General features: G+C 47.0%; 9 protein-coding genes across 9 annotated transcripts; 8 read left to right on the plus strand and 1 right to left on the minus strand.

Annotated features, from left to right (window-relative positions):
* Nucleotides 1-93: 93 nt before the first annotated feature.
* Nucleotides 94-1700, plus strand: LOZ57_004675 (uncharacterized protein; the record flags this gene model as incomplete). Its single annotated transcript, XM_049253716.1, has 2 exons — nt 94-333; nt 414-1700. 2 exons carry the CDS (start codon nt 94-96, stop codon nt 1698-1700), a joined length of 1527 nt encoding a protein of 508 aa, XP_049107280.1.
* Nucleotides 1701-2133: 433 nt separating this feature from the next.
* On the plus strand, nt 2134-2645 carry COX19 (Cytochrome c oxidase assembly protein cox19; the record flags this gene model as incomplete). Its single annotated transcript, XM_049253717.1, has 4 exons — nt 2134-2183; nt 2238-2272; nt 2352-2466; nt 2528-2645. 4 exons carry the CDS (start codon nt 2134-2136, stop codon nt 2643-2645), a joined length of 318 nt encoding a protein of 105 aa, XP_049107281.1.
* Nucleotides 2646-3106: 461 nt separating this feature from the next.
* Nucleotides 3107-5453, plus strand: npr3 (Nitrogen permease regulator 3; the record flags this gene model as incomplete). The annotated part of the gene is made up of 2 exons (XM_049253718.1): nt 3107-4082; nt 4141-5453. 2 exons carry the CDS (start codon nt 3107-3109, stop codon nt 5451-5453), a joined length of 2289 nt encoding a protein of 762 aa, XP_049107282.1.
* Nucleotides 5454-7775: 2322 nt separating this feature from the next.
* Nucleotides 7776-11126, plus strand: LOZ57_004678 (uncharacterized protein; the record flags this gene model as incomplete). The annotated part of the gene is made up of 4 exons (XM_049253719.1): nt 7776-8451; nt 8510-9650; nt 9709-10470; nt 10529-11126. The coding sequence occupies 4 exons, from the start codon at nt 7776-7778 to the stop codon at nt 11124-11126; spliced, it is 3177 nt and encodes a 1058-aa protein (XP_049107283.1).
* A 1225-nt stretch (nt 11127-12351) lies between these two features.
* On the plus strand, nt 12352-13760 carry SLP2 (Synaptotagmin-like protein 2; the record flags this gene model as incomplete). The annotated part of the gene is made up of 2 exons (XM_049253720.1): nt 12352-12854; nt 12929-13760. 2 exons carry the CDS (start codon nt 12352-12354, stop codon nt 13758-13760), a joined length of 1335 nt encoding a protein of 444 aa, XP_049107284.1.
* Nucleotides 13761-14437: 677 nt separating this feature from the next.
* On the plus strand, nt 14438-17939 carry HIR1 (HIR complex subunit; the record flags this gene model as incomplete). Its single annotated transcript, XM_049253721.1, has 5 exons — nt 14438-14474; nt 14549-14623; nt 14745-14966; nt 15031-17784; nt 17842-17939. The coding sequence occupies 5 exons, from the start codon at nt 14438-14440 to the stop codon at nt 17937-17939; spliced, it is 3186 nt and encodes a 1061-aa protein (XP_049107285.1).
* A 557-nt stretch (nt 17940-18496) lies between these two features.
* On the plus strand, nt 18497-20073 carry OLA1 (Obg-like ATPase; the record flags this gene model as incomplete). Its single annotated transcript, XM_049253722.1, has 4 exons — nt 18497-18571; nt 18689-19246; nt 19470-19851; nt 19904-20073. 4 exons carry the CDS (start codon nt 18497-18499, stop codon nt 20071-20073), a joined length of 1185 nt encoding a protein of 394 aa, XP_049107286.1.
* A 304-nt stretch (nt 20074-20377) lies between these two features.
* Nucleotides 20378-21201, plus strand: TMA20 (translation machinery-associated protein 20; the record flags this gene model as incomplete). Its single annotated transcript, XM_049253723.1, has 3 exons — nt 20378-20391; nt 20588-20728; nt 20796-21201. 3 exons carry the CDS (start codon nt 20378-20380, stop codon nt 21199-21201), a joined length of 561 nt encoding a protein of 186 aa, XP_049107287.1.
* A 277-nt stretch (nt 21202-21478) lies between these two features.
* On the minus strand, nt 21479-24789 carry RIC1 (WD40 repeat protein; the record flags this gene model as incomplete). The annotated part of the gene is made up of 5 exons (XM_049253724.1): nt 21479-22168; nt 22220-22716; nt 22764-23031; nt 23079-24461; nt 24517-24789. The coding sequence occupies 5 exons, from the start codon at nt 24787-24789 to the stop codon at nt 21479-21481; spliced, it is 3111 nt and encodes a 1036-aa protein (XP_049107288.1).
* Nucleotides 24790-24858: the final 69 nt, after the last annotated feature.

Genomic DNA, 24858 nt, shown 5'->3' on the forward strand with positions numbered 1-24858 from the left:
ATCGTTACTGACTTGATCAGCATACATATATCACTACTTCATTCTATCAATAAATGCACCAGCGTCTGCTTCATTATATACATTTTTTGCACAATGGATACCATACTGCAGCAGATACCTATGGCCACTGTTACAGAAACATACCAACCAATGGACACAGATCTGGACACGGATCCAGAAGATTCCGTAGTTCCAACACCAAGTGAAAGTTCAGACTCTGACACAATGGTCCAATTATCCATTCCGCTTATAAACAGCAGCAGCTCCAGTGAACGTTCAGATTACTCTTTCTTTCCCAATATACCTACAGAAGATGGAAATAATGCTAGATATGTGAGCACTGTCACCTATCAATGTGGTATTCGGCATCTGACATGGTGTCCCTATGGCCTACTAATCTATGGCTTGAATAGAAAAACCCAATATGTACCCATGTTGCTAATAGACCGCATACTCACGGACGTATGGATGTAAAACACAGCTGGAAAATAGGAGTAGTGGGGAAAGCGAAAGGCATGGGGCTAATATCAGCAATGACCATGCATCGCGGCCACTACATCCTCTGTGAAAAGGTGATGGTGGTGGAGGAAACGTTGGAATCAATGGGAAATTCCATCAAAGACTATAACAAATTGCTGGCAGACCAACTCAAGGAAGTAAGATATCCGGACTTTATTCACCTATTCTTTAACCTGCCAAAAGATTCAGAAGAAGATAAGGGAAAGTTTGGTGCCTATTTCGATAAAAACTGCATCCCATGCCCGACGTGTGACAACCCCTATGCTAGAGCACTTGGACCTAAGCTGCACTATCTCAACCATTCTTGTTCCCCAAATGCTCAGCCGACACTTATTGAGCGCACGGCCAATGGTGTTAAAGAATATTATGTGATTGTGCGTGCAAGTAGGAAGATAGGGCATGGTGAAGAAATCACTATAGCATATACAGATAATTACCTGCCACCCGCCTGGAGGAAAGAGAAAATGAAGCAAATTTTTGGATTTGAGTGTGCCTGCAAATGTTGCATGTACCCTGATCCATACTTAGAAAAGAGCTTTGCATTTATTGGTAAACGGATCCTCATCACGGCTTCATTAGAGATTATGCAGCAGAAACCAGCCCTGTCATTTAAAATTGCATACGCTATTTGGGCGAAGTTCATTCAGAATGAGTTGACGGACAGTCGATGCGCTGGCCTTATGTGGAATTGTGCGGAGAAGGCTGTCTATCATTCAGATGCAGGCCGAGCTATGATATTTTTGACCATTGGCAAATCAAATCTCTTGAAGCTTCAAGGGAGATATGGGCCAGATATGAGGAGGCTTTGCCATGCGGAATCAAACCTTGAATCAATGATAGCTCAGAGTCCGTCTAAACGGGGTTTATCAACACGGGAAGATGGAGAACTCATTGATGTTGACGGCAGAGGATGGAAAATCTTATTCATGCTGGATGTACCTGATGACGACTATCTTACTTTGTCTAGCCTTAGAAATCAGCAGGTCAAGGACCCTGCGGTTGGACATTTTGAGACAACCGGGCAAGAAAAGCAACCTGAGGAGGAATCAAAGGATGACCTCTCTGAATTTTTAGAGGCTCTCAGCTTAGAGAAAAAGAAATATGACGAGATTAGGTTGCAGAAGGGGAAAGACAACGGGAAGAAACATAAGAAAAAGCGTAAGAATAGGAAGGTTAAGTGAGCATATCCTAACCAATTGGTTAACTATCAAAGCAACAATGCCCTCGACAAATAAAAATGGGCCCTATTATTAATACCAATCAATAGCGATAATTCATAGCAAGTACTCTGCATAGTCCATTCAAAGGTTCTGTCAACTGCAAGCACCTCAGATATACTCTCATCACTTTGTTATAGTTCTCCACACTTCTGGTGCTGCTCATGGGTGAACAAGTACTCCATTATGTCGTATTGTTTTAGCGATGGTCAACTAGGTACGGAGTAGCTTGTGTGGGTGGGTGTTTGTTTTGTTTGCATGGATAGTCATCACCTTTTAATTCCGAGTATCCAGACATAAACTCAGATGAAAAGAATACGCAGATTGTTAAGCATCAGGCGCCCGGTTAATTTAAACATCAGGTCCTAGTTATCAGTGTGTAAAACACTTATAAGACATGGGATTTGGAAGTCCTGGTGGCCGTACAGTCAGCATCAAACCCACGCCGTAAGTTACACCCTACCCCCAGTCCACCCAATTACTGATGCAATATTGTCACAGTCCCGAGCGTGGCAGTTTCCCTCTAGATCATGATGGTTTGTCTCTCCTATGTGCGCAGCACCGTTTATCCTGCTGTATTGTATTTCATATTAAATACTCACGTCTGTCATGTAGGAGATTGCAAATACCTCATTGCATCATACTTGCACTGCTTAAAATCAGTCGGGGGTGTCAATGATGAGAGGTGTCGAAAGCTGGCAAAGGGATATCTGAGCTGTCGGATGGATAAGTGAGAACTCTATTTCCTCTTTTGGATATACATACTAATAAATTCCGTTTATTCGAAATAGCAACTTAATGGCTCCCGACGACTTCAGAAATTTAGGCCTTACATTTGAAGACAAAAACAAGTCAGAGAAATCGTCTGAAACGAATCCGAAGACGAACAATACTTCATCGACGAAATGAATGGTGTTCTTCTGCAAGGGCTTGTTTGTTTCAGAGCTTTCAAGAACCTCTCAGAAACAAACCCATTTGGACATTTGTGTAAATTATTCCAGTACTGATGTGCATATCATGGAGTTGGTGGCATTTTATCATATCCCCGGTTTTCGGCGTTTATTGGGTATAGGTGCACAGTACTGAGCAATTCCTCTCCTATGTAGAATATGCATATGTATATTTGTATGTATATGAAGGTATTACTGGTTAGGAATCTACTTTCAATTTTATTTTTATCAGTAAAACTCAGCGCCCCTTGTTAGCCGTGATAGTTTAGATTCTGTGGTTAGATTTCGACCTGCGCGACCCTCTACTCCCCGTCTCAATCCTGTTGAAGTTCCGAAGCTAAAGCCTCTTAACATCATTTCCACAGTACTTCTTCTAGAGTGACTAATGGCTCGCAATATCACCTAAAATAATCATATTCTATGTCTTCTGTTATTCTTCCTCCCGATCCATGCCTCCTTTCCATCATCCTCATCACTTGTTCCCGAGCCGGCCCTAGATTTGTCTACCATTACCCCCCAGCTTTCCCACTAGACTCCCCTTCCTCACGGCGCAGCTCTGGTGCTAGGGCGAATGTTGGAGGTGCCGACTCCAATCTCTCAACTGACGGCGAAGAGGCCTCCAGTTCAGAAGATGACGAGCTGGAAGATCAAACTGGAGGACTTGGTGCTACACGACCTACTGATAGAACTATACGCCGCCCGTCGTCAGGTAGTCAGACTACCAGGTCGTCGACACAACACCAGGAAGGACCTCTAGGAAGCCCAGCTGTGGAAGGAGATGGGGGTCTCCGTACCAACAGACGACCTGAAAGCCCAGGCGAGCGGCAAATTCCGCCATGGGACGTCTTTTTAGACATCAAAACAGATGTGTGGGAAAAATTACTATGTCCAGCGTCCTCCTGGCATAAAAGGCGTTTTGAGGTCGGAGTAAATGACCTCTCCTTTGTGGGATGGCCGGTGTTTGTGAAAGATGATGGGAGCTGGAGAAAGAAGAAGAAAAAGAAGAAAATGCCTCCTGAACATGCCGGCATGGGTATTTCTGGATTACGGTCTATGTCACAGGCTGACCGTACAGGAAGTGCAAAGAAGGTCGACGGGTTTGCCTACTTCCAAAGCTCGCGTGATGTGCCTGATGGACCTAGTCGTTCGTCGACCGAGAGCACGACTGGAGATGAGCACTCGTCTCTCAGTGAGAATGGCGATTCTATGACTATGTTCAACGTTGTCTTTGTGATGAATCCGCCAACCCTGGAGCATAATCAGCGGATCAAAGAGAACTACGATAATGTCATTAAGAAATTTGGCAAGGGGCTCAAGTTTGAGCAAGCAACAGCGAATTATGTCTGGAAGGAGGCTCAGACTATCACCCATATTAAAGATAGAGCTCGAGAAAATAGTAAGGCGTCCCTTTCGATTTGTAGGATACTAAATCTTGAGACTAACTACCATACTAGGATCGTCAATGTCGGAGCTATACGATCAGCTATTGTCCAAATCTTCTCTAGCACAAGCAATTGCGACAATCTATGATAACATATCGACCTCAAAGATAGCGTCTATCACTCTTACACCAAGGACCACAATGAGTCTCCAGATACCGCCGCTTACGTCGACCCCATACCTACCAGGTCCTACAGAGCCTTCTTATCCAGGACTCTGGCTCACTACGGCAGACAGCCTTTCAGCCGCAGACGAGGTCGCAGATGACGCAAATGCCGGTCAAAGTAAGGTGCTGGCCAAACATTTCGCATTGCTTTTGCTCAGTGATGAGACAACTATACTGAAGGACATTGAGAATTCAATGGGGACTTTGGGGCCTCCGCTGGCGCATTATATCCGCTCGTCAAAGCCAACCAAGTCGTTTGCACAGATTGCTACCACTTCCTCTATTCCGCTGAGCGATATCCAAGTCCTGGCGACTCACCTTATTTACTGGCGGCGAGCTCGAGCTGTGCCGCCACTCAACAAACAAGACACCTATATTGTTTCTCCAAATTGTGATCTGAGTAAATTAGCAGTCGCGACAACGGTATATGAAGCGGCATTTCCCACCCTTCCGAGCCTCGCAAAGATGTTAACGATGCTAAGCGGGGTACCACGACCCTATTCCAGCTTCATCCCTAGCAGAGACCATAAAGGAATTTACTATGATATCCTTGCGTGGTTAATGCGGGGAGGTTGGGTAACACAGCTTCGCACATTTGGATGGATAAAGGTGGACCCGGAGATAAAGAAAGAAGCCGATGAGGCGATAAAACGAGAAGAAGATCTCGTTTCGTCTACTGCAACCATTGTCAGGGCAAAAAGGCCTCAACTTAGCAACGATACATCCTCGTCGTCCTCGTCTTTGGACAGCGACAACAGTAGCGGGACGCCTGTTCCAGGACGTCATGCATACTTCCACGAAGGGTATCTGAATAGACGCAGCTCGCCGCGGACTTCATCTCTAATTCTCCGGCCGCAACGCGCGTCCCCAATAGAGGGACGGTGGCTTGATGAGATTATCTCGCGGTTCCCCGACGACTGCATCTCAGAAATCCAGAATGATGGAGAAAACTCCGAAAGCGAAGCGCCTATTCACAAATATTGGAGCACTCTCACGAAGTACTTCAACGGTACGGATGCACTGGAGAAGATAGCCGTGCGGGAAGGACTTAGTCGCAAACTAGCGTCGAGGCTCCTGACGCGGATCGACATCAACGAGAGCCCAGAAGACGGCGACGTGAATTCACAAGAGAAGGTCTTGCTGACCGTCCGACATTGGTAAGCAGTGTTTGGCTTGTTTGGTGCGTTTGCTTGGCATCACAGGCCGGTATTTCGCCGGTTCTGCGTAACACGGGTCTGTCTATACGGAGCACAAAGCCGTCACCAGACACATTGGCAGCATTTCAAATCATCTCATCGATAATTCGAATCTCGATCAGCCTCTGGCCAATGACGGATCACCCGCCAACAATTTACACATACCGTAACGAGCTTTCACACACCAACTCCATGCGGGCGTATAAGTTTCAGCCGGCATTGTGACGGGCCTGTAATACGAATACGTCCTGGGTTTGGAGCACAAGAGCTGCCAGTCCTGGTCCTGGCTGATGTGACCTCGAAAACTAAGGAGAAATCAAACCACGCGGCTTGCACCGGGCTGCAGTGGAGGAACATGATGCCTCAGCGTTTTGCCGTTGAGACGTAAGTAAAAATGGAGAGGCGGAAACTAGGCGGGGGCTACAGGTCCTGCTTCCGAGGATAAGACCCTTTGGCAAGCGCTTTTCTGGGCCCCACGGTGGGAGACCAGGCGCAAAGTTTCGACGGCGCTGTAAGTTTGTTTTCGGCTTTTCTGGTGGGCGGTATTTTGATGAAAGTTTTTTTTCCGTCTCTTGGTAGTTATTGTGAGCCCTGGCATTAGCTGCGTAACTACTCCGTAACTCCGTAACTATCGCCTATCAAACGTGAATCTATAGTGTCGACTGCCTGTGAGGGGCACGAAGGGGGGTGTATTAAGATGACACCTGGGCCACTAGGGTTTCCCAGCGAGTCAGCATTATTGCTATTTGGCAGGCGATTTTTTTTTTCTTGGGCACCGCAACCGGTTTGTCTGCTGTTTCCAAAGAAGCTTTTTCTGACACCCACACACAATTCCATAGAGCAACAGAAGGTGCAGCAGCCAAGTACAGGGCACAATGGCACTCTATAGTAGTAGTTGCAAGCAGTATTACTGCCATCACCAGTGAGCGTCCCTTGAAGGGTGCGTTTGCATGTGGAGGACTAGGGCAAGCAAGCCGAAATTGATGGTGTTACAGACACTCGTAATACAGAGTACACACTTCAGGATTTGGTCGGGAGTTTCTTAGGTAATGCTGTTTGCTCGATGGCAAGCCAACAGTCAGGTTTGGAAGAGCCCAAGAGAGCTGGCGAGAAGTTGGTTAACTGGTTGGTTGGCCGGGCTTGCTAACCGCTGAAGCCATATCGCGTTGTCTGCTGCGTATTCATAGTGAGCACGGCCACTCTGCAGCTCTGTGCCTGGATTCTCTGCCACTACTGCTGCTATTTTTGACTCTGGCTCTTGCTCTGCTTGTGCCTTGTACCTCTGCTGCCACGCCACAGCCCGCTCTCTGTCGTGCGCCGGCTTGCTTCGTGGGCATCGTCCGCTGACGCCCTCGGGCTGCTAGTCCCCTTTCGGCTGTTAACTAGTGTTACATAAGCACCGGCTCTTATTATTTTTTTCCCTCCAACATCCCACACTCCTCCCTCGCATCGCCTGCAGCTCGACTCCCGTTGTCCTCCTCCTCGCCGTCCCCTCCGTCTCCGACTCGCCTCGTTCGACCATTCCATCCACCTCTCGTCCCAGCTGAGCGTCTAGTCTGCCTCGTCTGCCCTGAACCAGCGCACTCTGACCCTTGGGTCACATCCCCCGTTTTGCTCCTCACCTTTCCCTTGAATTTTCTCGGCTGTGACTGGCTCTACGACATTCTTTCCTTTGGCTAGTCTGGCCCTTCGGTTCTGTTGACGGCTTTGCCTGTCTAATATTCGGCCCTTGTGAGCCGAGTGCTCATCAGCCCAGGTACCGTCACTTCCGTTACCCGCCGCTATCTCGCCTCAGCTCGCGTGCATCTTCGACCATCGTCCACTATCGCCGCCGTTGAAGCTAGTGGGGAAACTTCGTCGGAATATCATCTACTGTGTATCATTTGCCATCTGACTTCCTTGTTGACTGCTTGACCTACTCACGTCTTTCGATGCCTATTTGTCTTGTCTACGTACTATACATTTAAAGATCAGCCGAAGACCAGCGTCACGTCGTATATTCCACACTTTGGTGGGATAACGGATATTCCGATTACAGCCACATAATCCAGATCCTCTTGGCTACCTGATTGTGTGGTCGCCAACCATCAGTGGGGCAGCTCGCTGGTGGAGGTTGTTTCTTGTCCGTTGACTGGTGGTGGGGAAGTATTATTGGTTATCCGGCAGGATACTCTTCTGGCTGTTGTGCTGTATACCAGTGGAACACACGCGACTCTCGAAGCTTTCAATTCACATCTAGTGACACCTACCCCAAATGGAAAGTCCAGCAGCAAAGCCGGCGGCAGACATGCCGACCTTTTCTTATGCGCAGGCCGCGAAGGGTTTAGTTTCCTCGACGTCTGCACAGCAACAGTCCGAAAAATTCGACAAATCATCGGCTTCCCCAGCTGATGAGCAAAGTGCCGGGGTTGCTGGAGGTTCAGACATCAGTGGAGAGCCAATGTCAGCTTCATTCTCTGTCAATGGGCTGAACAGTGTTATAGAAAAGCAGACAGATCCGGCACCAGGGAAGCATATTCTGTCAGCATCATCGTCCCCGAGCATCGCTACTGCCTCTACCGGGACTATTCCTAAGGAAGATGACATGTCCTTGACACCTAACGGCTCGTCCGACTCTACCTGGGATAAGCAATCGCAGGCCTCTCTTACTATTGAAAGATCGCATGTTCGAGAAGGCGCTGAGGACGATTCCTCGGAGAAAGGAACGGAGAAAAGTATTGCGTCTGTCAAAGAACTAAAGCCTGCTCCTATACCTACGGTCAACATCTGGCAACAAAGGCTTGAAGCCCAAGAAGCGAAAGCAAGAGCCAGTGCTGCTCTAAAGCCCGGCGTTTCATCAAACGACCCATCTCCGAAGCCACCTCCAACCGTCCAAGGCTCTAGCTCTCGTCCTGACGGATCAAAGGGTGGAAACAGACAAAAGCCATTGGATTCTCTGGGAGACAAAAAGAAATCTGGTGAGGGTGCGTTACACCCACTGATTGTCATATATGTAACTTGACAGAACTGATATTTTTATAGCCTCGAAAAAGACTGGTTCGCGCACTCACCGTCCCACTACGGATGCTGACCCTACTGAATCGATCCCACCAGTAGCGAACTCTGCGTTATGGCCAACTCCAGAGTTCGCACGGGACGAGGGACAGCGAAAAGTCCAAGGAAAAGTTGAAAAGACTGAAAAAGCTGACAAAGAAAAGCCTCTCAGTTCTCGAACCCACGGCAAGGAGAAATGGATGCCAGTACCATATGTACCAACCGCTGTGTTCAGCACCCCTCTACCTCCGGCTGCCCGAAGAGGTGGACGAACTGCAAGAGGTGGTCGTGATGCAAGTGCACACAGCGCTAGTCACACTGGCGAAAAAAATCACGCTAGTTCCAAAACGGGTGAACGAAGATTTGCCAACGATTCGAAGTCGAAATCAAATGGTGTGGATGGTTCCCATAACGATGAAGGACAAGACTCGAAATCCCAGAACGTTGAAGAAATTCACCGACAATACTCGGCAAACACTCAACGTTCCTCGAACCTCGAGTCATCCTCCCAGCAACGTTACGACGCCAAATCAGTAGGGAAACTGCTAGACACTACAAATTTGCCTTACAGCCCAACGTTGAAACTTCATGGCGAAAGCCAGAGTCATTCCCGCTATGCTCAGACTGCAGAAAGGCGATTTGAAAATGGGCCTCGATCTGCCGACCCATACAAAGAACCTATTTCATTTGCTTCCCGTGATCGAGACTTTGGAAGAGACCGTGATTATCAGCGAGAAAATTACAGAGGCGAATCTCGTTCTGAGAGAGGCCGTGGCGGTTATCGCGGAAGGGGCGGACACCCCAGCTACACGAGTCCACAGAATATTGTCTATTCTGCGCCACTTCCCCAACACCCATTTCCTGCACCCAAACCATTTGCATATAACGGCGAACGTCAGCGTATGCCACAAGCTAGTGCTCAAAATGGCGCCCAGAGCGGTTCTCGAATGGGCCTGCGCTCCCCATCCATGCCAGCTCCAGCAATTTATGCAGCTGCCCCGTACCCAATTCAAACCGACCTAACATCGTTATATGGCTACCCGCAAATTCATCCCGGCCCAATGACCGCGATTCCATACCAGCCATACATGGAACAATACTCGTTGATGGGCATGATTTCAATGCAGCTGTATGTGTAGATATACTTAGTGTACTGGGTGATGACACTGTGCTAATATGATATACAGAGAATATTACTTTTCCGTCGACAACCTTTGCAAGGATCTATTCCTTCGCCGACATATGGATTCTCAGGGGTTTGTTCTTCTTACTGTCATTGCTGCATTCAAACGTATCAAGTCGCTCACTGAAGATATGGATCTTCTTCGTCTCGTTTGTCGACAACTAAAGACTGTTGAATATAGGCCGGGTGAGGATGGTCTGGACCGCATTCGTAAGAAGGAAAAGTGGGAACAGTGGGTTCTTAGTATGGAAGCGCGAGATCCCTCCGCTCAAACTGAGGGACCGCCGGCTGCTACCTCGTCATCTTTCCCGCAATTTGATAACTTCAATGAGAATGGAATGACTTCACAACAGGATGGATACCCTCATATTACAAATGGAGCCGCTCAGCCCTGCTCCGAGACCTTACCTCATTTCGCCGCCCCCCTATCGGATACTGTCAACAATGATACCTCCGCCCATTCGATCAAGTTATCCTCTGCCGCGCCTGAGTTCTCCCCCCAGGCCCCTGTGGTGTCTGCAAATGAAAAAGCTAGTGAACGAGATGCCGTTGCTGAGAATGTATTTCCAGACGAGCAAATTGGGAATTTGGTGATTGTGGTGCGTAAGCCAGGTGCTCCCAGCCCAACACAGTCACCTATTCTCGGTCCCTCGTCTAGTTCTTTCTCAAATGGCTCTGTTGACAATTGTAAAGCAGCCCACGGGCAATTAAGTGCAGGCAATATATTACCCCCCCCTCGTCAGGATTCTTCGACCAGATCCGACAGGTTTGTCCTGCCCCTCAAGTGTCTTTCCACATTTCCCGATTTACTAATTTGAGAATAGATTTAGCGTCGATACTGAACGACTGAAAAGGGTTACCGACAAATTGACAAAATCCTTTTCCACGAATACGCTTCCCGAAAAAACGAGAAACCCTTCGCCTACATTCTGGATCAATTCTAAAAATAGCCCCATAAAATCACCCCAAACCGATCTTATTCACGAATCATACACGGTATTCCGCAAACAAGCCCTTGATAAGTGGCTCTCCAAATCCTCGGGGGAACTCCCTGTGGATATGGATGTGCTCTATCAATTCTGGTCGCATTTCTTGGTTCGAAATTTTAATTCCCGAATGTACAATGAATTTAGAAACTTGGCGTTTGACGATGTTTCCTCTAGACACTCTACCAGCGGTATTCACTATCTAATAAAGTTCTACGGCAATACTCTTTTGAGGAACAAAATCATCGCTGACGGCCTCGCTAAGGACTTTCTTGATTTGGTGCAATCGGAAGCTAATGCAAAAGAGCGACCTGCTTTTCGGCGACTTCGCAGTGTATGGAGAAACGGCGCCTTTAACCTGAAGAGTAGAAAGAAAATTGATGAGTTGATCGATGAAAATTTGCGGTCTCAACTCGACCATTACTCTAGGGTTTAGTATCACACCACATCAGGACAAATCATATGGTGTAGTCGGCATCCTCCCTTGCGAGTTTTGCAACCATGCATCTCAGCCTCTCCAAATTCCAGTTCTTTGCGGCGTTGACTCATCGATCAAGTTCTTTATTCATTAATTCGGCTGTCACGTTCTCACTTCTTCTTTTCTCCATCTCAAGTTTACTGCTTTTATAGATCCCATTCTGACTTCAATATTCTACGGCTTTCAACTTCATTTCTTCCCCTTTTTATCTTCTATGAAATGTGATATTCAAAAAACTGTGCCTGGGAGCATTAAAAAGAAAGATGGATTTACTTTTCGGCTAGGGACAAAAATTACACCCAAGGTCTCAATTATCGCATCATAAAATGGAACGTTTTGTTAGGCAGGTCTGGGGGTACTTTTTGCAATCACGTTTGCTTTTTTTCTTTCATTTCTTTTTAAACATTTCAATTGACCTTTGAGAGGTTAGTCTTACTTTTTCATATTTCTGACCTGTTTTCCTTTTTGTTCAATTTTCCACGTTTTTTTGCATATCATTTTCGGTCTGCCTCCGACATTGCCTTTGTTCTCTCCGGCTCGCAGGACGGATGAGTAACATGTCAGTCTTAATGGCCTGCATAGGTGGCAGAGCACTTTCACACTCTTCTTCAAAATTGGGAATGTCTCTTCTAATGATTTATGGGTTTGTTGCATGGTTCCAGGCTGTTTTTCCCTTTTATCTTCCACTTCTCTTTGTCATCCTTGTCTTAAAATCTTTTACCCAAAGTATCACCCTGAAAAAAGCTCATAATGGCATTTTCTGGCCTCTCTTTCCGTATCACTATATTCTTCTAGTACTTCTACTTCCTTATTTGTCTATCGATCAAAACCCATGTGCCCTAGGTTTTTATAGTACTTGATTTTAAAACTCATCGCTGCAGATTCTGCTTTCTTTGGAGTGCCAGCGCTGTCATTACTATTTATAGACAGGCAATTTAATATCAACACCCCGTCAGGTTTTGGGCCATCGAAATTTTTCCATACAAAAAAATAATTCAAATATATTAATACACCTATGTATATTAATACACCTATGTAAGTAAGAATGGTGAAGACTTCGTCTGCGCGATAACCCATCACGTGATGTGGCCAGAAGACCTCAAAACAACCTTCATTGAAATCGATCTTTCTAACTTGAGATCGCACTTCCAGTTCATTTTTGCCGAGCACCACTCTGCCCAGCATGGAGTTGGCTTGCAGGTCAATTCTATCTCGGAGGCTAATTTTCCCCCGTACCCGACAATGGGGACAACCCCCTATGCTCATCCCAACATACTCATGCGTTTTCGCCCATCCTACTGCCCGTAAAAGTACGCCGCAACGTCAGTTCACTAACTCACGAACCCTCGCTGCGGATAATTCCTTCCTCAATTTTGCACCCTCTTCCAGCGGTGGTTCCATCCCCCCGACATACTTTTCCCACCGCCAATCTCTCCCCGCAAATACGATCATTAGATTTGTTCCACAGCAGACGGCATGGATTGTGGAGCGCATGGGAAAATTTCATAGAATCTTGGAACCCGGGTTAGCGATTTTGATACCTTTTCTTGATCGGATTGCATACGTAAAAAGTTTGAAGGAGGTAGCCATTGAGATTCCTAGTCAGAATGCTATCACGGCGGATAACGTGACGCTAGAGCTAGACGGTGTTCTCTATACGAGAGTCTTTGATGCGTATAAGGCTAGGTATGTGATGAAAAGACCTGTCAATTACCTATTGGCTTGTTATGAATGGAGCTGATCTTTGTTGTAATTAATAGCTATGGTGTTGAAGACGCCGAATATGCCATTTCCCAGCTTGCACAAACTACGATGCGTTCCGAAATCGGCCAGCTGACTCTGGATCATGTTCTTAAAGAGCGTGCGAACCTCAATGCGAACATTTCTCAAGCTATTAATGAAGCGGCGCAGGACTGGGGCGTCGTGTGCCTTCGTTACGAGATTAGAGATATCCATGCGCCTGAGGGAGTTGTGGCGGCTATGCATCGTCAAGTTACTGCAGAAAGATCTAAGAGAGCTGAGATCTTGGAGTCTGAAGGGCAAAGACAGAGTGCGATCAATATAGCTGAGGGTCGGAAGCAATCAGTTATTTTGGCATCGGAGGCTTTGAAAATGGAGCAGATTAATCTTGCAGAGGGTGAAGCTAAGTCGATTCGGCTCAGAGCCGATGCTACGGCTCGAGGCATTGATTCGATTGCAAAGTCCATTGAGGAGGGCCAGCAAAATGCACAAGCAGCAGTTAGCCTTTCTGTTGCTGAGAAATACGTCGATGCGTTTGGCAAACTCGCACGTGAAGGAACGGCGGTTGTTGTTCCAGGGAATGTGGGGGATATGGGTGGCATGATTGCAAGTGCGCTGGCTGTGTATGGGAAGGTTACTGAGAGCCAGGCAAAAGTAATGGCTTCAAAGGCTATTTTGCCAAAGGAATCTTCGAGTCAGAATGAGAGTGTCAACCAGAACGCGGCTGAGGAAGAGCTAAGCAGACGGCAGAGTCATGCCCAGCAGCAAGAGCAAGCGGGGGGCGAACGCGATGTTACTGACAGTGTCTTGGAGTCGTTTGAAGAGACCAGCAATCACGGAAGACCATTATGATTGATAACCGCCGGGCGCGCAAAGCCTACAAAGTTCTTTACTCCCACTCGCCTTCTCCAGTGATCTCCATTTTCCTGGTTGTCAAATTGGCTGCACCCCCCTTAGCATTATCGTCTGGCGTTTTTGGTCCTGGATTTTGGTCTGTACTATGACGGGGGACACTGGAGAAAGAAGAGATTTTGTCTATTTATGTGTAAAGCAACGGGATTCGAATAGCATAGCCAATATCAAAATGTACAACAGGCGGCTCGTATTGTATTAGATGTTAACTACTCCGTGCTACTAAGGTTCTAGTGCAGACTCGAGTGTAGTTATACTTCGCCCTAAGCTTTCGGATCCTTGTCGCAGCCAAAGCAAGAATAAACTAACTAATTCGTTGGCTGATCGTCTCTCACTGTGGCTGTCCAACCTCCAAGACGCAACCCAGCGACTGCTTCTTCTTCCTTTTTTCAGTTCCCTCCGCCGAAACGCCTTTGCCACAGAATTGCGATTCTGCTACTCCGCAAACCGTTGGCCGAATGCGAAAGCATTTCGAGACTGAGCATCCCGCTTTGCGATGAGCGACGGTCAAGCTCCGTGAACACTCGGTATTCCTTTGCGAGCTTCACTTCGTTAACCAATCGCGCGGCGTCTCATCTTGGTCTGCGCGACGAAGACCGGCGGAAGAGGACGCTGCAATGCATATAATCAAGCCTGTTTGGTTAACGCATGGAGGTGGGTGGCTACATTGACTATAGAATCGACAGCGCAGAATAGGAAGCTAACAGATGATGGGATCTTTGGTGTAGGTGAAAAAAAGGACTACGAGGTCTACAGTTGCGATGTTTCGCCTGACGGAAAACGGCTTGTGACGGCTGCTGGAGGTGAGCCTGTCTTTCAGCGTGATCGTTTTCGTGCAAGCAGATAATGCCGTTCCCCGCCCCTTTCTTCATATTGGCCTTCATGCACCGGGCGCTGGCTGACGAGTTGTTAAACCGAGTATAGATGGCCACGTACGAATATGGTCGACAGATGCAATCTTCAATGCTTCGAATGCAGATTTCGCTAGCAAGCCTAAGCAGCTAGCATCGTTAAGCAATCACTCCGGTACCATCCATACAGTCCGATTCTCTCCTAATGGGAAATACCTTGCCTCTGGAGCGGATGATAAGATTGTCTGTGTTTACGTGCAGGATGCAAGTCCTCCTTCACATTCGTCAACTTTTGGTAAGCCCAACTGCAGTGCGGAGGTGAGAGATACAACTTGAGCTGACGGGAATGATATGGATAGGAACAAATGAACCCCCTCCCGTTGAGAACTGGCGTACGATACGGAGACTGATTGGCCATGACAATGATGTCCAGGATCTGGGCTGGTCTTGCGACTCTTCCATCTTGGTTTCGGTGGGGTTAGATTCGAAGATTGTTGTATGGTCCGGCCATACATTTGAGAAATTAAAGACCATCTTAAGCCACCAAAGCCACGTCAAGGGAATCACGTTTGACCCTGCAAATAAATATTTTGCAACTGCGGGTGATGATCGTACTATCCGGATGTTCCGCTTTACATCTCCAGCCGCGAATTCTACCGCGCATGACCAGGCTCAAAACTTTGTATTGGAACATACAGTGAAGGCTCCCTTTGTGAATTCTCCCTTAACAACCTATTTTCGACGTTGCTCTTGGTCCCCAGATGGAAACCATATTGCTGCTGCCAACGCCGTCAATGGTCCTGTGAGCGCAGCTGCTATCATAAACCGGGGCTCTTGGGATAGCGATATTAACTTGATTGGCCATGAAGCTCCTGTTGAAGTGTGCTCTTTTTCTCCGAGATTATATTCAGCAAAGCCTTTGAATGAATGTCCTACAGACAACCAGGGTCATCCTCTCCATTCGCTTGTCACTGTGATCGCTTGTGCTGGCGGCGATAAATCTCTGAGTATCTGGATTACGAGCAACGCACGTCCCATTGTAATAGCTCAAGACCTGTCAGCGAAAGCAATATCTGACCTTGCTTGGTGTCCAGATGGAAAGGGCTTGTTCGCCACGGCTCTAGATGGCACGATACTACTCGTTCGTTTTGAAGACAAAGAGCTTGGATACGCTATGCCAATTGAAGAAAATGAAAAGTCTCTGGCCAAATTTGGCACAAATAGAAGAGGTGCAGGTATTGTTGAGTCTACAAATGGACTTCTTCTTGAGGAGAAAAGTAAGGCTGGTGAAATAAAAGGGGTTGAGGGCCGTATGGGTGCTTTGATGGGTGATAATCATGTGTCAACTGAGCCTGGGGTCAATGGAACATCCGGTGATCTGATAATGAATGGGGCTATTTCAACAGGAAGTGCAACGCCGGTGGCTACTTCAAAAACGCAGCAGAATGGGCTTTCAAACGGTGCTACCGGAGAACAAGACAAGCCAGACCCGTACGCTGCAAAACTAGAACGATTGAAACAACGCCCAACATTCACAAAAGATGGCAAAAAGCGCATCGCGCCCCTTCTGGTCTCTGGCGCCGGCGGCACACAATCCTCTCTTCCTCAGTCCAGGCTTATGGCTGCCTCGGCCAGTGCCCAAGCTGGAAAGCCAGAGGGCCCAGAAACGATTCTGGATCTCTCAAAGCCTTTTGATGGTCTTCCAAAAGGCGGACTTGCTGCCTTGCTGTTTGGAAATAAACGCAAGTTTGCTCAACTTGATGATAGCGAGGAAAATCCTCTTGAAAAACGGGTTGCTGCGGCAAACGAAAATGGAGTGACTCCAATTCTTGCAAACGGGCGAGATGGACTCTTGCCCGCAGTTCCCACTATAGGCTTACAAGAAACGCCTGAGTTCATTAGGCCTGCTGTGGTGAACCCTGTCATGGCCGTAAGCCAATTGAGATTAGCAGTGCCAAAAGTGAGAAGCCATATTCTCCAAGATACCGATGCCTCTGGGAACCCCGTTGATGTGGCCACCGGTTCTGGAAATTCCTCTTCTCAATCAAAAGCGGACCTCGTATTTGAAGCTCGCAACCCTTCTGGTGCGAGCTTAACGGGCAGGGCCGCTGACCGAGAACCTGCACGAATTACTCTTACACGCGGCGACCAGCCTATTTGGCAAGATTTCCTGCCTAAGGCTGTTTTGCTTGTTACTGGTAATAAGCGATTCTGGGCTGCTGCTTTAGAGGACGGGTCTGTATACATCTGGACTCCTGCAGGACGTCGCCTTCTCAATGCTCTCGTGTTAGAGGCGCAGCCAGTGATTCTTGAGTGTCGAGATTCCTGGCTGATGTGTATCACTGCAGTTGGTATGTGCTATGTATGGAATATAACCAGCCTCACGTCGCCGCATCCGCCTATTTCCCTAGCGCCTGTGCTTGATGCTGCACTTCACACCCTGACCGATCGCCCCACAGCAGCACCTTCTATTATTGCCGCTCGAATCAGCTCTCAAGGTCGCATAATTATGGCTTTATCGAACGGGGAGGGTTATAGCTACAACCCCTCTTTATATTTATGGCAACGGCTGTCCGAACCGTGGTTTGCCGTTGCCAGCCAGTACTGGAATACTACAGATGCTTCAGTGGGAGACTTGCAGGTGGCGAACAGTCAAATTGGATCAGATGCAAAGGTACCTATATCCGCCGGAATTATACCCTTCCTAGAAAGAAATACTACGCATGAAATCCTCACCCGTGGCCGTGGGTACCTTTTACAACGCCTCATCAAGGTTGTACTTTCCAAGGAAGGCTTCGAAGCCTTTGAAGCGGGTGCATCTATTGCTCACCTCGAAAACCGTGTTGCAGCCGCGCTATCTTTGGAGGCAAAAGATGAGTTTCGCTTATATCTATCGATGTATGCAAAGCGTTTGGGTGCTGAAGGTCTAAAAATTAAAGCTGAAGAGCTGCTGGAAGGGCTTCTCGGCGGCATATCTACGGATGGTGAGAATCAACAGTCATCCACGGAGCACGGAGCAAAAAATATAGGAGATGGGCCTTGGGACAGCGAATCGGATACCCTTTGCGGCTGGCCACGACGCGAGCTCCTGAAGGAGGTTGTTTTGTCTCTAGGTCAGTGAATTTCATTTTTTGTCATTTTTGGTGTCCATGGTGCTAACTATCCTATAGGAAAGCACCGAGATTTGCAGCGTATTACCGTCCCATATGCCCAGTTGCTTGGTATTCTTGACGTTGATTCTAATAAGGAAGATGCTATGGTTGTTTGATTTGTTTACCCCGTAGACATGGCCTGGCTCGTTTCTGGCGTTACATGGGTGGTGGATTGTGGTCGGTCTTCTGGTGGATGAGATGGCCACCACGGAGTTTGGGCGGCTGTCTATTCTAGTTATTGCGTCCTGTAGTATATAGTTCTCCTACTACTTCGTATTCTAGCGCTGTTCCATTTGTTGACTCCTGAAGCAGAGGTTGGAATTGGAGTCCTGGGGTGTGTGGCACGTGACCGCCCACCAAAAATCCTGCAGCTGAATTTTCCCTTCAAATTCTGTTCTTTTTCTAGTTACCCAAATACTGCGAAATTCGCAAACACTCCTCCCCTCTTCTCCCCCTCTCTTTCGAAAGAGAGATCCCTGGCCCATTGGGTCTTTTCATTGTGTCGTCCTTCTGGGTATCGCGGATATCCTTCTTTTCTACCAATTCACCTTTTTCACAGGTCGCAGCTGGTCCTGCTTTTTGCATAAGGCATCTGCCCAACCAGGCCCCGCGCGTCTCAACCCCCTCCCACTTTGTAATCCTTCGCACCTACGCCAGCAAAAAGAAGAAGAAAATGCCTCCTAAAAAGGCAGTCAAGGAGGAGAAAGTCCCTTTAGGTCGCCCAGGAAACAATTTAAAAAGTGGTATCGTACGTGCGGACTCAATCGCATTGTCTGTCCTTGGACTCTGTTCGTCTTCTTTTTTGCCTTCATTTCTTGCTCATAATCTAGCATATGCGTACTAACATACATACGTTCTCGTATAGGTTGGCCTAGCCAACGTCGGCAAGTCGACGCTCTTTCAGGCTATCACAAAATGCTCTCTGGGTAACCCCGCCAACTTTCCATATGCCACGATTGATCCTGAAGAGGCTCGTGTTATTGTACCCGACGCACGCTACGACTGGCTTTGCGATCATTATAAACCAAAGTCAAAAGTTCCCGCCAACTTGACGGTATATGACATTGCTGGCTTAACACGTGGTGCTTCCACCGGTGCTGGTCTTGGCAATGCCTTCTTGTCGCACATTAGAGCAGTCGATGCCATTTTCCAAGTCGTGCGTTGCTTTGATGATGCTGAAATCATTCACGTTGAGGGAGATGTTAATCCCGTGCGAGATCTTGAAATTATTAGCGAGGAACTACGCATTAAAGACATTGAATTTGTCGAGAAAGAAGTAGAACACCTGGCTAAACAGACTAGACGAGGTGGACAGAGTTTAGAGATGAAGAAGTTAAAAGAAGAAGAAGCCACTGTTGCAAAGGTTTTACAATTTCTGAAAGATGGCAAAGATATTAGAAAGGGAGATTGGTCCCCTAAAGAGGTACGCTTTACATTCTCTACTAACTTCGTTTTTTTATATGGCTAGTATGATGAACAAGAGCTATAAGCTCGATATAATCCCAGCTCGTCGAATGTCCTCGTTTTATCTCACGTAGAGGACATGTTGAGATGAAGTCCAACACCTGAAATTTGCTTTTCTAACAACCGCCCTCTAAATTTGAAATTGAAGCATACTTTACTTTTACTAATTTACTGAGGAACAGGTCGAAGTCATCAATCCTTTGTTCCTTCTAACTGCGAAACCTGTTGTTTATCTGATCAATTTGAGCGAGAAGGATTATATTCGACAAAAGAACAAGTATCTTCCGAAAGTTGCTGAGTGGATTAAGAACAACTCGGAAGGGGATCCAATCATTCCCCTGTCTGTGGCTTTCGAAGAACGATTGACTCGTTTTGAAGACGATGCCGCTGTCGAGGAAGAGTGCAAGAAGCTGGGTACCAAGTCCGCATTGCCAAAGATTATTGTTACTATGCGCCAATCTCTTAATCTTGGCAGCTTCTTTACTACTGGAGCTGATGAAGTAAGGCAATGGACAATTCGAAAAGGAACAAAGGCACCGCAAGCCGCCGGTGTTATTCATACAGGTATACTTATGTTAAACTAAGCTTGGTCTACCTGATGCTGACGGCCATGTAGATTTTGAAAAGACATTTATTCAGTGCATCGTCTTTAACTACGATGTCTTGAAAGAATGTGGAGATGAAGCAGCAGTCAAGGCTGCCGGGAAAGTTCTCACAAAAGGCAAGGACTATGTTTTAGAGGATGGGGATATCATCCTAATTAAAGCCGGAGCTGCGAAGGGTTAGCTGGGATACTATTTACACTCCACGCATTTTTTGGCATTGCAAAAATAGCTCCTCATAGTTTAAAAATTAATGCTATGCCCCACGATTTATGAACAACCAGCTCGCTCCCTTCTTTGTAGACTTGGCGGGTAAACTCTCTTGTCATGTGAGCACCAAGCCCTAATTGGGATCCTAGAGTCTCCCCGCAATGGTGGCCGGAGCTCATCGTGGCAGCTTCAATGTTTACCCTGCTCTCTTAAGGCTTCTTTGGACTTTGTTTTGCATTAATATACTCGCATCTAAGCTAATTTTGATCATTGCCAACATGTTTAAAAAAGAGTATGCTTCAACGCCCCTATTCAAGTCAACCGCAATTTTTACCCCGCTATTCCCCATGCAGAGAAGAAACGGGCCGTAACGAATGCGCACTCGTTTCTATGCTTTTAGGACTCTCTGTGTTGGTAGCAAGGGCAACTAAATACTCCAACCCAGATACGTTCTTTTCGATAACACGCTAACTTTGCCTATTATTTAGGATATCCCCTGGGGCGCGCTCCAAAGTTAAGTCCTCAGTACAGAGATCACTACGAAGCAAATTCCTCGAGACATACCCTGGTTTCGAGCCTTATATCGATGAAGTTATGCCCAAAAAAGCGTCATTAGAAGCAGTGAAACTGTACGCTTCTCCCATCCAGCTCCTTATTCTTTCGCGAGAGAAGAATATCGCTGATTTGGCCCAACAGTCCCGATCGCGTAACTCTTTACCTTTGCGATTCAAATCCTATCTTCTTTCAATCTCTTGATAGCCCATTAATTCCCCACCTTCGTGTCCTCCATGCCTTCCCCAAAGCTCTACCTACCATTGGTATCGACAGAGGTGCAATCCGTTTCGTACTCTCCGGTGCAGCATTAATGGCTCCTGGCTTGACATCCGCAGGCGGACGACTACCTGACCCGGCAAAAAACCCAGGAGATAATGAGTTGGAGGCGGGTCAGGTCGTTGCAATCACAGCGGAGGGGAAGGAAGAGATTTGCATGGTGGGCCAACTGACAGTTGGCACAGAGGAGATGAAGAAAAAAGCTAAGGGAGTTGTCATGGACGAGGGCCATTTCCTAGGTGACGGGCTCTGGAAGTTACAATTCGATTGAGCGTTTTTTGTCCAGTCTTTTCTCTTTCAGTACACGAATGGTGCGCAACTTATAGGCTTTGGCGTATGGAGTTCATTTTAAACTTGCATACAGGTATTTTCCATGAATCGGTTAGTGTATGGCTTTGCAAATAAATACTCGACAAGAAAGTTTGACTTTATATTGTCTTCCTATACGATTGGATGGCGCGATTAGGAAAGAAGGTATTCATGAGCTGCAAACTGCATATAAGGTAAGAGCTGTTATGACAATTTAACAGTCAATTCGCACGATCATTTTATGACAGCGACTCTGAGCTCTGTGTACCTAGAACGGTCTCCGTAGCTTTTAGGCCACCATCAGGTATTGCATAGCCATTCAAAGCAGGTGGTGTCAACTGATCTCCCCTCCGCAGCCCAACCCTGACAACAGCACGCCTAAGCATATCTCCTGAGCTATCCAGTGCTAGAAGAAAGCGAGCGAGCTCACCGCACAGTTCCCAATCCCCTTTGTGCGAAGCTAAAAGCAGAAGTCTTACCACAGACTCTTCAGTTTTTTCGGCATTATTCTCATCAGAATCGTCAAATGCGTGAAGTACAAGTAAATAGCCACCTGCAGTTTTGAGCGAATTGAATTTCAATGCTTGCTCGAATAGCTCACTAGGCGGGGGTAGGTAGGCGAAAAGTGTCTTCCACGACCGTAACTCCGTTTTGCGAATACATTGAACGAGTATGTCGAGGTATAGCTCGGGAGGGTTTCCAGCTTGTAAGAATGAGAGGACGGAGGGAAGTAAAGGCCCCTGCTTCGACGAATCATGGTCTTCTATGTGCGGATTATCGACTTCTTCATCCAGCACGTGATGCAGGAGTATTTCTAGGGCATGTGGAAAATATGACAGATGGGAAAAGTGATGACATATTGAAAACGCCGAAGGGGAATCAAACTGAGTAAGATTATATTGAAGTATGTACGGAAGGAAAAGGTGGCTCTGAGGATTGTTAGCAGCGTTTCACTGATACTGAAAATATAAGAGACGCACCCTGATAGCAAATCGATGCAAAGTAAATGGTACGTCCCGTCGCTGAGTAACTTCGGGCTCTATTCCAAGAATAATACCTTTATTAAGAAGGATAGATAAAGGATAAAAGTCGACTGGTATTGGCAGCGGTTTAGATATGTCGATAGAAGAATTTTTAAGTCGAATAACATCATGAACATCACTCCAGACCAATAAATCTTTGCCGCCAAATATCCATAGTGAGTCACGAAGAGAAATGTCAGATTGAAAGTAGTTCAATGCGGAAGCGGCGGATGGGCTCGGGGGTAGCGATTCATCCCCTGGTGGAGCAAAGTTATAGTATAATTGATCACGCATCAATATATAATACTCAACATCATGTGCTACAATACGCATGTCATATTTTAACTCTGCTGCATCAGAGATAGAGGGCTGTAATAAAACCAGCTTCCCGTCAACGAGAAATAAAACAGAAGCCACGGCGACATCTTGCGATGGATCACCGTTTCCTTGAGAGTCTGGCGTTAGTAATGGCACATTCAACCTGATTTGCTGAGATACTTACGAAGCTGATCGTCTGGCAAAACCCAGCTAATAGCACGGACACGGGTTGGTGCTCGAACAATCCCATGAAAAGCGATCTGTCCGACTTGCACGAGACTCAGTTTTGTTCCTGTCGTGTTAATAACGTAGTGATAAAGGATGTTTTCATAGGTGTACACTAGTAAGGAATCTTCTCCAGAAGGTCCAATGAATACCGCTGGTGATGGTAGAGGTTCAGCGTATAGGATTGATGAGTCGTTTAGCACGAGCTCACGCGAATACATTCGGAGCTAAAACATCAGTAAATGGCAAGCTAAAAGATGGTATAGGAGACTACCTCATAAGCAGCATTGCACTCGACGGCTGCAATTAAAATATGGCCATACCAGCACATCCCTCCCTGTACGGCAAAAGAGTCTTCTTGCTTCTGGTCTTCGAATGTCTTCCATCTGTGGCTTTGCACGCTGTAGTGAGCCAGACCCCGTCTTCCGGATATTGCAACATATTTTCCGTCCTGAGAGACACAACAAGACCGAATTGGCCACTGTGAATGCAGGTAGTGTGGGGGGTATTGCGCATGGTGCCATAGTGAATCCTTTCCAGATATTGTAGTTAGATCAGGTAAATCATGGCCACGATACAAAATAAACTCAGTTCCAGTTTGTAAAAGTGCTCTAGCCAGGTTGGCAGACGAGAAGCATCCTGTCAAGGCACTTCGGGCAAATTCTAAGATCCACACTCGTCTATCATTTGGGGCCGTTAGGATAATATCAGATCCACCCCCGATCCAGGCGCCAGCTGAAACGCCTGTGAGCCATTTCTCATCGTTTCCCAGAACCTGAGAAGAATCCACGTTAAAACTATTCCCCCCGGCCTTTCCGAAAACACTCCATGTCGTCCAACCATGCTTATAGCCGGCAAATAGGCAATAACCATCCGGGGAGTAGCTTAGGAACGATATAGCCCCCATGGATGTTGGAGATGCAGGGAGAGAGAGCTTATGGGACAAAGGAATGTTCCCCATGTAGTCCCTGGCCGAATATATAAAGACTTCACCGTTCACACAGCTAACCGCAAGAAGAGAAAACCTCGCATTGACAGCAACTTGTTCTGCTCTCTGGTAGCTGTTCCTGGGGTCATGAAATTTGTGGCCCTTGAAGATATATTTTGGGGATCCACCATCTTGAGGGTCTTCAATACTATGCTGTACAGCATATACTTGTCCATCGCTTGTAATCCATAGCAGCAAGTTCATAGCACGATCGTACACCATATCCAATACAGCCGTTGTCTTAGAAAACCATGGGATATGATGCAACAGCTCTGTAGTGGTTTGATGGCCATATTTGTCAGGAGTCCACCTGATTGACTGTATTGCTGCAGGTTTGACGGTAGCTACCATCAATTCGTTGTCAAGGGCCAACGCCTTGCTTATGCCAGCATCCACTTTTATAACCACTCTAAATCGTATGCTGGCTTCTCGAATGCTGTGCGAATCATCTGCTACAAAGCCATGATGTCGCCTTAGCTGAGTATGCAAAAACCGTTGATGGTAAACGTTCGAGCTTGAGGCAACGGCAACGGAATATGTAATAAGATACCCATGAAGGGTCTGGACAACAATGATCGCAGCGTCCGGTCGCATCAGGAGGGCCACGTTTGGGCCATAGTTCTTAAGGGAACGCGGGGAGCGCTTGACTGCAGCAATAACCGCCGTGGGCTGTATAGGTTACTTAATTAATACGTATCGTCAAAGAAGTTAACTCAAGACATACTTTGGTCTGCCAGACTGCGAGGGAGGACTGGGTCATTGTCGCGAAAAGCTGCCCATTTTTAGACACACGGAGCCCCTTTATGGGCTCACTCGCCCATACAGTAGACGAGGAATCAACACTTTGCTCTTCTTTGCCATCTCCTCCTCGATCTACCTTAGGACGGGTGTTTTCACCCCTCTCGTCCTTAGCTGCAGCCCCATCGTCCAACTCCGGCGGATCAATGCCTGGACCATTGACTGCGTAGATTCTGGGAACTCCATTTGGCCAGTACATTGCTGGGCGGTGGTCGTAAGCACGTTTGGATAGCAATCACCTTGGGTCATTTTTGAGGCGTAGAATCAT

Source organism: Ophidiomyces ophidiicola (assembly GCF_022830035.1).
Source record: "Ophidiomyces ophidiicola strain CBS 122913 chromosome Unknown scaffold_20, whole genome shotgun sequence".
In the NCBI taxonomy this organism is placed as follows: Eukaryota; Fungi; Ascomycota; class Eurotiomycetes; order Onygenales; family Onygenaceae; genus Ophidiomyces; species Ophidiomyces ophidiicola.